The sequence below is a fragment of the Dermacentor variabilis genome, chromosome 1 (genome assembly GCF_050947875.1).
Source record: "Dermacentor variabilis isolate Ectoservices chromosome 1, ASM5094787v1, whole genome shotgun sequence".
In the NCBI taxonomy this organism is placed as follows: domain Eukaryota; kingdom Metazoa; phylum Arthropoda; class Arachnida; order Ixodida; family Ixodidae; genus Dermacentor; species Dermacentor variabilis.
Window position 1 is genome coordinate 276,962,657 of NC_134568.1, and position 12,259 is coordinate 276,974,915.

At 46.1% G+C, this 12,259-nt stretch overlaps 1 protein-coding gene across 3 annotated transcripts in view; it reads right to left on the bottom strand.

Moving 5' to 3' along the window:
• The window catches only part of LOC142565189 (uncharacterized), a 72,812-nt gene that overhangs the window by 52,075 nt on the left and 8,478 nt on the right, over positions 1–12,259 (bottom strand). For all 3 annotated transcript variants that reach the window (XM_075676243.1, XM_075676242.1, XM_075676241.1), the window contains exon 5: positions 7,357–8,334. In XM_075676243.1, coding sequence (XP_075532358.1) covers positions 7,357–8,334 — 978 coding nt within the window. The remainder of the gene's footprint in view (positions 1–7,356; positions 8,335–12,259) is intronic.

A 12,259-nucleotide genomic window follows, 5' to 3' on the forward strand; every position in this document is an offset into this window, starting at 1 on the left:
CACAAGCGCATTAGAAGTACCAGCTGCGGCTGCCTCATCCGTATTTTCTCACTTCAACATTGCTTTAAGTTTCCGCACTAAACACCCTGCACATAAACAATACATTTAACTATATACACAGCAGAAAGTTTATTATATTTTTAAAGAGAAGGAAGTAGGCCAATTAACAATTATTTCTAAAGGTATGCATAGTTTATACCTAGAAAATGAATATGCATGTTGCTGTATGTTCACCTCGCTTCAAAATGCTCTGCGTGCTTTTTTTACCCTGAAAAAGAAAAAAAAACATCTAGAATTTTGTAGCTCCTTCGGCAATCTTTTATCAACAGCATGTGAAATGCACGTGGCTCATATGTCTCAATATCGCTTCTCTTTCCAATAAGCAATGCTAACGGCTCATTAAAAAACACTTCTAATAATTTACACCACTTAGTAGGGATGGAAACATCGTCATTTTCATGTAGAGGTCATAAATATATACAGGGTGTCCCAATTAACTATCCTGCACCAAGATTTTTAAAAAAAGCAATACGTTACTCGAAGAAAATCTAGCGCATATTGTTTCCAGTACAGTGGAGTAGCTGCCAGTAATTTTTTTTCGTTAAAGAGATTTAATTAGGTAATTGTAATTCTCTAACTGGACACATACTATCATAATTATCAAAGTGTCAATGAGGCATTTGTAGACACAGCCAAGGGACATCTGATTGTCGTATTTTTCAGTGACGTACTAATTGAGTACTAATTTTTTCCGACTGATAAATAGACCCTGCGAAATATGGTGAATACCAGGTGACTGCGCTCCCACCCGCATCATAAGATTACGCCCTCGAACAGGCTCCTTTTGAGTTAGCCAGAACGAATTGAAGGAAATAAAGAAAAAGAGTCACCACCCAAGCATTCCATAGAGATGGTTAACTAGCGAGGCTGAAACGTGCGTCCTCGTTGTTTATCACTGGATTAATCTCGACGGTTCATTAAACGACGGCTTGGTAGGCTGGCGGATCCTCGGTACGCAGCTGCATCTTGCGCTCGCCCCCACGAGCCTTTTATTGTGCCCGGGCTGCAGCATCGGAACGGCGTAGACGAGCTCGTTCCCGGTTCTGCTCGCGGCGTTGCTGATCGAAAGCTGCCTGCTCCTCAGGAGTACGTATGACGCGCCGCCTACCTGTGTCGGAGCTGGTGAGAAACTGCTGCGCGCCCACTTGGCTGCGACGCAGAGCAACGACGTCACTACTGCCGCAGCCAATCGCGCACCTCTCTTTCGCTTTTTTTTTCATGCATTCGCATGGGGTTGCGCCGGTGAACTTTTCGGCGTACAGGCGACAAACGGACGGACAGACGCATGCATCGGCTAGCCATATACAGCTTCGCTGTAAAACATCGTGATCGAGCTACTGCCTTATCTGCCGCGCGTCGGCCGAAGTAACACGTCGCGTTTGGTGTTAGTTGTAAACAAGCTGTGATAGCTGTTGTCTTAGCGTAGATAAAGTGCACGGATGGTTGTTGCTTTTTTTTGCCACAAAGCCTATCAGCACAAAAGCGAATTGACAGCATGCGGCGCTCGGTAACGATGTTATCGCCTTTGGACTTTATACGAAACACGAGGGCGACGGTGACGGCAGGAAGGCGCTTGGAGTATCCATATAATTGAAATAATATAATAAGAGTATCCGGCAGCTGAAGCGTCCCGTGGCCCATTACTTTCCGCAAAGGAAGAAGTAACAAAATTGAACTTTCACCATGCAACAATTCGCTGCGCCGCAACAATGTATTTTTTTTTCCTTTTGTGGAGCGGGGGCAAAACCCAAGGAAGATATGTTGGCCACAATTGAATGCCTACATTGCGTACCTAATGTGGCTACCGAAGGAATATCGAAAAAAACGTGAGACGCTTGGTCCACAGAGAACCATACGCATATTGCTCGGTATCCTACACCGGCGAGCCAAGACTTTCCGGCGAGGTTGCCCTCAAGCGAACGCGGTGCAATCCGTTGAGTCCCCACAGTGATGGCGGCGAGCGACCATTGTTTCTTTTTGTCGTTTGCTAGCCAGAAAGCGTCTAGAACACTGCCAGGCGAAAATCAACTCGGCCAGAGCAAACCTAACACGCACCGAAGTGCGCCGCGCGGCGGTCAGGGCAACACGAGAAAAACGTATGCGCTCTGGCTGGCTCTGGCAGCCCGCGGGTAGGGCAGCAAGACCAAAAAAATTGAAGACTCTCAATGTGTCCTCGCGAATAAAAGTCAAAGTAGGAAAAATAAATAAGAACGTAGTTACCTTGGCTGGCTTTAGTGTCTTAACATGGGTGCTTTGGCGTAGGTAAAAAAAAAATTGATATTTTTTATGTGACATGACGACACAAATGAACCACCACAATGATTCGTCTCATCGGACCTCGCTGCGTGCTTTGTCAACTTGTCTAATAGTGTGTTGATTTGGCTTGTCCCGTTGTATGTTTCAATGCAAGACATTAGAAAAGTCGATGCACCTTTGGCGTCAAATGTTTATAACAGCATTAGACCCACAAAGTTCCGCAATTGAAAATCTAAAGCACTACTTTGGAAATGTCAATGCACCTTTCACATCAAAAGTTGATGAGATTTATACCCATTAAGTTTCGGAATCGATATCCATGCGCTCCGTAGATTCCGCGGCCTCCGCGAGATGCCGCGCGCGGTGAGCCCGTTTGTCATCACAACGCCATTGAAACTTTGTGGTCGGATGGGGCTGCTTGTGTTATGTGACTCCCGGTGCATGGTCGTTGCCACGAAACCCAGCCCGAGTTTGCAATTTTCGCGGTGAAATGTCTGTCTTTTCCAGCATGGAAAAGACATTCTAGACAAAATGCAGAATGACTTCCGGCGCCGGGGGTTGCTTTGGTCGGCTGTGCATTGACAGCACGAAAAAATTTCGGGGGGGGGGGGGGCGCTGAAGCCCCATAAGCCCCCCCCCCCTCCTGGCTACGCCCCTGGTCCTGCTGTCACGTTTTCCACTTACGTGGTATCAGCAACATGGGGCGCCAGCACACAGTAGCAGCCGAGCACGAAACTGGCTGGATACGATTTTTCATGCGCCATAGATTGGAAGGCACGGGCCTGTATATTAGGTCACCTGACCTCTTTCCACTCGATTTCTTTCTTTGATGTTATGTGAAAGATCGTACTTACATGATTGATACGGACGTCAGATTAGCTCAAGACAAGGATAACGGATGTCTGCCGCAGAATTCGAGCGTCGGTCATCAAGAAAGCCGCTGAATATGTGATAAAGTGGACTAATGCAGTACTGCGTAGCTGCAGGAGACCTATTCGAACACGTCCTCGAGGCAGCAGCTGGTCTTCAACGGCGCTTACGAATTCATAGATAAGGGCACACTGAAATCTGATGTTTTTTTTGTTTTGTTTTTTGTGCAGGCCAAATGGCTCATTTAGAAGTGGTTGTTTACTTTCTTGAACGCACCGGTTTTGCCTCTTCTCAACACGTGGGTCGCTTCCCTGTGCTTATTTCGCTTTTATTTTAAGGCATGAACCTGTTTTTGCAACACGTATACATTCTCATGAAAGCTAGAACCGTCACTTTAATTTGGCTTTGGTCCGAAGCAAGCTTCTGGCGCGAAATATAGTGCGGGCGTACTCTGTCGATGCGGCGCGAGCAAAGCCGGTCTTTTGAAACATGCTATGCATATTACATTGCTTTCCGCGTTTCGTGCATGGCCAGAGTGGGGATTCGGCCACGTTATCAAGGGGCTTTTGTTATTCATTTTTATCAGTCAGCCTTGAAAGACGGATAATAAGTGTAACGTAGGGAGGAAGGAATAGCTGCAAAGCCGCGAAACCTGCTCTTGGCGCTCCTTCTATACCATTATCAAGGTGATGCGCTCTCTCTTCGAGTTCGCCACAGGCAATGCGGTTGCTTTAAATCAGCTTATTTGAGGGTGCTGCTTTATGATGCGGGTGGGAACACAGTCACGTGGTATTTTTCATATTTCGTAAGGTTTGTTTGCTAGTCGGAAAAAATTGCACGCAATTAGTACGTCGCTGAAAACACAGCGGTTAGATGTCATTTGGAGGTACCTTGGTGTGCCGACAAATTACCTATTGACACTTTGATAGTTAGGACAGTACTTTTCGAATTAGATAAATAATTGCAATTGTCGAAATAAATTTCAGGAACGAAAGAATTACTGGCGGCTACTACACTGTACTGGAAACAATATGCACTAGGCTTTCTTCGAGTAACGCAACTGCTCTTTTTTTAAGCCTTGGTGCGTGATAGTTGGGGCACCCTGTATAATAAACTCAGTAACTTAAATGAGGCCAAGGCGGATTCATTCGAAATGAGAATCAACAGCAGTCATGCGCAGGAGCGCATATTCTTAGACTCACAGAAAAAGAAAAAAATGACAGAGAGAGGCTGCAGTTTCGTCGGAAAGGCGAAGCAGTATTGTGATACCGAGAGACGCCAGATTCTTGGTGGTGGGAGAGGACTCAGGCTGTGAAATTGAACTGTCTCCTCTATGAGGTCTTGTAATTTCCCATTTAAGGCCGTCACTTCAGTGAACTATTCTTCGAGGTCACACGAAGTTTCAAGTGCGAGAATATATATGTATATATATAGGTGTGGGGGGGGGGGGTTGAATAGATAAATGGTCGAGCCCCCCTCCCCCGGAAAAATGAAAACTTTCCGCCTGTGTCGGTACCAATGATCAAATTGGGATATGGCAGAAAGGTGCGTATTCGAGTCGGTCATCTATTGCGAATGGATGAAGTTAACTATTTCTTCGTGCACGAATATTAAATTTATTCTGTTCAAAGGTGTTCTAAGATTATCACGCTTGGCAACCGATGTTCTGGCGAAGTTGACCCAGGACGTATTATGAAAACAGTGCGCGCTGACTAAGAAATGAAAGTGTGTTCTTTTCCATTCTGTAACGAAAGCCATGCCTACATTGTGCCGGCCGGTCCTAGTTCACATGGGCCCTCCCGTGCTTCCGAATCTCCCCGGCTAGTTGTCGACAACGCTCATCGCGCGCTGTTTTACTGCAGAAAATGAAGTTGATGTTGCAAAGAGTAGTTGTTCGTCTTTCAGCTCTCTCGAGTATAGGCGAGGTGCCCTTGCACGCACAGGCACCATTCGACACTATTCGAACGCTCCATCTTTCAACGCGTCGCGTGCGTCTGGTTGATCGTGGCATATTCGTGGCCACTATCATAAGCTCATTTTAAACAGCCCTTTCGATGGAGTTATTTTAGAGTTAACGATGTTGTAAAGCTTGATGCCCGGGTGCCAAATAAACAATGTTTAGAAAATCGTACCGCGAAATTTTTAGGAGAACGAAAGCTAGCAAACCGTGTTTCCTGGAAGTTATACCTGGATTGGGATGTACGCTGGTGCGACACACCGCATAAAACGTGGAGATACCTTCGATTGTTGTCGCCTGATCGAGTGATACCTTCATAGAGTTCAAAGTTAGACATACAATAATAACACGCTACATGTATGCGTTACGTATCGACAATGTTCAGACTTGACTCGCCTCCTATTTCGACCGTGGGCAGAGCTGTGGGAGCGCCTTTGGGCACGTCGCCGTTCGATATTGCGGCTATATCGAAGCTGAAAGCTTAGTGACGACACGCTAACAAGTTTTCCAATCCAAGCAATTTGTTGACGCCTCTCGGAAAAGCGCGAAAACTTGCCACTCGTCTTCAACAGCACGTTAGCCGTGCACCCTCCAGCGCGATCCCAGATACCAGCATGGCGATAGACGGAGACGATAGCCGGAGCTGTGATCACAAAATGGCGGCGCCTTCAATAAAACGGTCTATAAATTTTTGTAAGGCCCTAACGGTAAGCACGTTATCAGTGCCGCAAGAAAACACCCTTTTGATGTAGCTGTAAAAATATTTACACCCTTAAGGGTGTTTTACAGTGTACGCTTCATCATCTGTGATTACAGGCAGATCTCGTTTGATATGAAATCAGCCTTATCGCTTCGATACAGCTCAAGGGTAACGCAAGATTATATTGCCTTCTTTCTTTGCTTAACAAAATATATTACGACTATCGCATTACAGTTCTTTTGTGATTTCAAATTATGGATTGTTTCATGCCAAAACCACGGCTTGATTATGAGGCACGCCGTAGTGGCGGACTCCGGAAATTTGGACCACCTGAAGTTCTTTAACATACACGTAAATCTAAGCACACGGGTGCTTTCGCCCCCATCGAAGTACGGGATTCGATCCCGCGACCTAGTGCTTAGCAGCCGAACACCATAGCCGCTAAACAACCGCGGCGGGTTTCACTTATTTCAATTATACTGCAGTCCTATAGTCGCGAACAACCTTCTGTGCCTATGAAGGGTAAGCTACGGGCGCGTGGCTGCTGCATATGTGTTGGCGCTCCAAGTAGTACGGCAGCGTTTGACAGTGGTTTTGGTTGCTCGGAACAGACGCTGTATCAACGCAGCTTCCACGTGCGACGGTTTCGCGTTTGCCCAGACGCGGAAGGGAAAAAGCCGCAAAATAAGTAACCTTTAACACGCAGTGATGTGTTCCGTCTTATTTAACTGTTGCTAATAAGCTGCTTATGTTTCCTCTTCCCCAGCTTAAACTAACGTCGATTAAAACGCGGAACTCTCCAGAAGCGCTCTCACTTGTGCGCACTTTGCTTCTGTAGGTTTCCCTTCATAGCCACAGAAACTTGTCCGCGAGTATAGGACCGAGCAGTTTGGCGTACAACAAGATACAAGAGAACATAATGCAAAACAAAATTCAAAGACATGTGGAAAAAAGAGAAATATACACTCCAGTTTGTTCGTTCGCATAGTTCTCATCTTCACAATCATTTAAGTTTTCTGCGTCTGTTCAGCGAAGCAGAAGCAGCCCTTATGGCTCGGCATTGCCTCGAACCATAAGACATTGGAATGGTCTCCAAGAAAACGTATTTAGGGGCGCGATCACGAAGCTTTCAAGCAGAAATCACACTTTATGTTTATGTATTTGAATATTTATATTGGTTTGTTTACGTTAAAAATTACTGCGTTACGAATCTACCGTGCCACTTTCAGTTTTGTTGGCATTGTATTGCAGTGTGTTTTGTTAGCTTACGTTATTATTGGAAATTAGCCATTGCCTGCTGCTCACTTTTCTTATTTACATCGAAAAAAAATTCTGCATAACTAGTATATGATGTATTTTGTTAGGTATACTGTGGAGGATTCAGGATCGAAAATTCCCCATTACATGTTCCGGCTTTTCCCAGTTCCCCTGCATAACAGCCTCACCCAAATTTCCCATTGGAACAGCGGAGGTACGTGAATGAATGGTTTATACGCAGGAAACGATGACCTACCAGGTGCAGTGGAGGTTCCTCCTTAGGAAGATTGGTTTTCAGAGCGTTGGCGTAGCCTTGCAGCGGGAGGGCTGCCGGGATCACTGTAGGAGCCCTAGACATCACCTCCAAGACGTTGACAGGCTTCATGACGGGGGGTTTCTCCTCCTCCTTTTGCACGTTTAGCGGAACCCTGCGCACTTTCTTAGCCACGCGAGAGTCCTCGGTAAAGGTCACCTGCAGTAGAGCTTGGACGGCGCGTGGTCGCGCTGCCTTCTTGCTGAGCGCCTTGTGGTTTTGCTTCCTCAGGGACTGCGGCGGACTCTTGCGCTTGACGGCGGCGCCTTGCAGCAACGCGAACGGCGCGCTCAAGTCGCTCGCTGGATCAGTGCCCACGGCCCCGCCACCGTCGCATTCCAGTGGCGTGCCGCGAACCTCCAGGTGGAGGCGACTGAACGCCTCGCTGAAGCGCTCCCACATGACGTTGGTCTTGACGCATTCGCCTTCGACCCAGTACGCCAGGACGTCCCTCTTGGCGCGGAACTCGTGGAAGGGCCTCACCAGCTCGTCCAGGTGTTCGCGCACCCAGCAGAGCCCCTCTTCGAGTTCCGCCGCGGGCAGCACCGGCAGCAGCGCCGAGCAGCGGCACTGGAAGTCGCATGACTCCGCGTCGTGGCCGAGAACGTCGCGCGCGAACTCGAGACCGCCAGAGCGCACGAAGGCCTCCGCCATGTCGGCGTGGACGTACTTGCTGTAGTCCGCCTTGTCGTGCATCAGGCACGCGCACAGGTGGAACAGGGGCCCCACGACGGAAGGGTCGCTGCGACTGCGCCGCCCGCACGAGACGAGGGAAGTGAAGACATCGTTTGTGAGCAGCAGCTCCGTGCCGCCTTCCAGGTGGCGCCGAATGAACAGCAGCACCTTGAACAGCGTGTCCCGATAGAAACAGCGGTGGTCGCGCGACGATGCACTCGGGGACTGGAGCAGGGCGATCCTCCTCTGAAAGGCGTACGGTTCGCCAAAGTCGGCTGTATCGTGCTGCTGACGTGTACCACGGGCGATTTCATTATTTGATGCTTTAGAATTCGTAACCCGTCTAATGTATAAGCAGAGGTCTGACACAAGGACAATGGACAAAGTAAAGAGACAGGGCGCAACTAGCAACTCTCACCTCCTACAGACAAGCAAAAAGCAATCGTAGGATACGCTTCAAGATGCCTTGCCGGTAGTTTCCGCCGTTCAGAAGATTGAGAACGCGACATCTTAATATTTGTAGGGCAAATTGATGGATAAAAGTCTAATTTCCAAAACGAATCTGTATTGCGCGTGTTCTATAGCTGGAAGGCGCCTTAATCATTAGTATATTTATGTAAAAAAGAAAACATTACCTTTATCATAAGTACCTTGAACAAAGCGCTCGCTGAAGTAGTAATCGTACAAACATAGCCACACTTGTCTGCTGTAGCCGAGTGCCCGCTCTTGAACTGCGCCTGCGACGCCTAGCGGTAGCTCCTGGCCACCAGATCTGTCGGCCGTAGCTACACCGTGCGCATGCGTGCTTCGAGCACTCGGCGTACTTGCAGCAGGCGCGTGTGTTGCATGTCGTGATCGACCGGCAGAGAAAATGCGCTGTGCAGATTACAGAGGAATGGGAGCGCCTGCGACAGCTTTCCAATTATGCAGATTCTTTCCAAAACTCTTGTTTCTGAAAACACTGCAGTCGTAAAGGAGCCGGGACGCGGTTCGATTTATTTACTTAGCTTTAGCATTTTTAACTGGGCATCAATTTGCAATTTAACATTGCCACAAGTTTCCCGCCGCAGATAAAGCTTCTCGATGCAAGCGACCGTCCCAGCGGTTTGCCTTGACTTTTATCCTTTCATTGATTATTTCATTCATCGTCGCAGCCATAAATACTCGCCCTTACTCCTACATTTGCAAACAGAAACAGCTTTAAACTTAGTTTTTTTTTTCGAGGAGCATTGAAGATTGGGATTCGCTTTTTGCCACTGCTGTCGCTTCGAGGGATTTTCATGCAGGAATAGAATATTTGTCTTGTTTTTAAAGGGTTCGTTGCTCGAAATTTTTATATTGCTATTTGTTTCATTTGTTGTCTTTATGTACATTTTGCTCTTCTGTCATTTGCTTCATTATTTGCTACTGCAGCCCCTCCTACTTGGGCCAACTCATTGACCCGCAGTATTTCAAAATAACAACATAAGTATGTCACATTCCAATTTGACTATTTTTATAACATGGGCTATGTCAGTCAGCAAGGAGTTGGACGATACTTAACTACATTAACAGCAGTATCTTCTTTACAAACGTTACTTCCAACTTGGCCGAAATATGAGCCGAAATATGGCCGCACTATATATGATACTCAGCGGCGCTGTTGTTAAGCGCATCTACCACGTTTAGCAGTGAATGCGAACGTATCTGCACAGCGCATTTCACGTCCGTTTCCCTGTCGCCCCCATGAGTGCGCACAGCGTAGCGCGACAAATACGCTTTGTCACAACTCACATTCGACTCGAGCACATACGGTAAACAAAGCACCCAGCCGCACCCGGCTGCTTGCGAGCGACACAACACGCAGCCCTGCGCCTCGACAAGGTTGCCGGCGTGTGCGCATGCGTGTTCTGGGCCGACAGATCTCGAATCGAGCAGCCGCCACAAGGCATCGCAGGCGCCGGGCGCATTCTAGAGACGGTGCTCGGCGGCCGTATCTCTTCGCGCATTTTAATTTAAGCAACTTAAGTCTCGCTAACACAGATTAAGACACCTAGTCGAACGGGGAATGTGTAAGAAGTTGAATGGCTCTATTTTGCAGCTGGCTATAGCCGGCTGCAAAATAGAAGTTATAAGTTCTCGATTATTACGTTATGATTATGTGCCACAATTGGGCATGCAGCAGTTCCCATATGAAATGAATTAGGTATTGCACAAAATTAACACTATTTCTTTTATAAGTAGCCTATATGTGACAAATCAGTATATTAAAACGAACGCTCCCAATCATTTAAAGTACTTCACAATTTCAATTTCGGTAATGACCAAACAATTTGAGGCTTCACATGAAATCACTATTGCTTTTCATTTAGTTTCATTTATTACTAGCCCATTCCATGACTTTAAAGGGACACTAAACAGATAAATCGGTAGACCTGTATTTTTGAACTGCCCCTTTACAATACCAGAAAGGCCACTCTTGCCATGAGAAGAGGCTGGGCACAAGAGGAATGATGCAAAAACGAGACTAGTGGCGACGCCGCGTTGCAGTTCCCGCAACAGCTCGCTATGACGTCACATATTCTGAGAGCGTCCTGCTCAGGCCCGCTTAAATTTTTCATCAGCAAGGAAGGACTACACTGCATTCTAAAAATGAGAAAAATACTGCACTTGGCACGTTTCGAGAAATCCTACTGTACGAGACAATGGCTCAAATACGAAAAAAACAAAGGAAAATGTCTTGAAATCCGTGACGTCACATTGACTGACCGGCGCTGGTGTTACGGCTCGAAATTCAAATATTAGAAGTTTGGCCTTCATTTTCTGTTCGGGTATATTGTCCTCTTACAACGAAATCAGAGAAAATGGAAGTTATGAAATAATACTTTATCATCTTAACTGATTTAGTGTTTCAGTTTAGTGGGCGCCCTTAACACTAGTACTTACAGTACGCAGAACATTGGGCCCTCATAAGCTCCTTACACTTATGTGATGAAATTATTGGGCTAATGAAATTCGCACAATATGCAAATTTCGTGTGTGAGTCAATGTGAACGTTGCCGTTTGGATGCAGGGTAAAGAAAATTCGCGAAAGTGTTCTTAAAGGTGTGAAATTGAACAGAGATGAAGTTGAAGGCTATGAAAGATGGATTATGTACAACATATTTTATAAGTCACTGTTGCGGTACCTCTAAGAAACGGCCCTGCATGCCTATATTTAGCTCCATTATGACGTTATGCTGCATGACAACCCAGGCGAAAAGAAATTGTGGAAACCTTAGTGTGACCCTGGTATATTCTGAGTCGATAGAGCCAACGTTTCACGAGTAGCCGTTTGTGCTCACGTCTTAGGTATGGTGGGAGATATGGGATTAAATTACTTCTAGAAGCAGACGGTGTACACCATGGTATTGTCAATTCACCAAGTGCTCTATTTAAGTCATCAACCGCCTTTGTGAAACCAGTGAATGTACCAAGAACATGTTTAATTTCCATGCTCCTATGAACTCCTGATGAAGGATACCTAGATTGGTACTTGCGAAAAACCACACTGAGCTTCAGTTATTGCCTTAACTTAGTCAAATAATGAAGCAAAGTGCTTTTGAATAAGCACTGCAAATCTTCGGAAAAGCTGAAGTGAATATAGGACGGTAATTGGTAATGCTGTTTTTGTCCGCCTTTTTGTGTATCACATGTATCACAGTTACTTTTGCTTTTTCAATTGACGTTGGATATATTTTCTAGGGAGAGGATGGCCTATACCTTGCTATGAATGTTGCCAACTTTACGATGCACTCGTCATATCACAGCAACGATTGTCGAATGTACCTATGACTTCTTATACTGACATGTGAGTGAAAAAAAAAAGAATGACTGGATTACGCTGAAAACTGGAATCGTTTAGAGGCATTCCACGTGTTGTGAAATCAGATTATTGTAATCCAAAATAGTTTTTATGATGTTTTTTCGTATGCAATATACTTTTTCTCTGCTTTCGTCTGATCTAAATGCACTGCTGCAAAGTACACTTGTTGTGATCTTACGAATAGACGAAACAACACTTCATAAAAATATGCAATAGTTTTTTTTTAAAGAAAGAGGCTTTCCTCCGGATAAAGTGTAACGTATGTAACCACAGGCCTGCGTCTGTTTTATAGTAACTCAAGGATACCGAAGCCATTCGCTGGTTTAC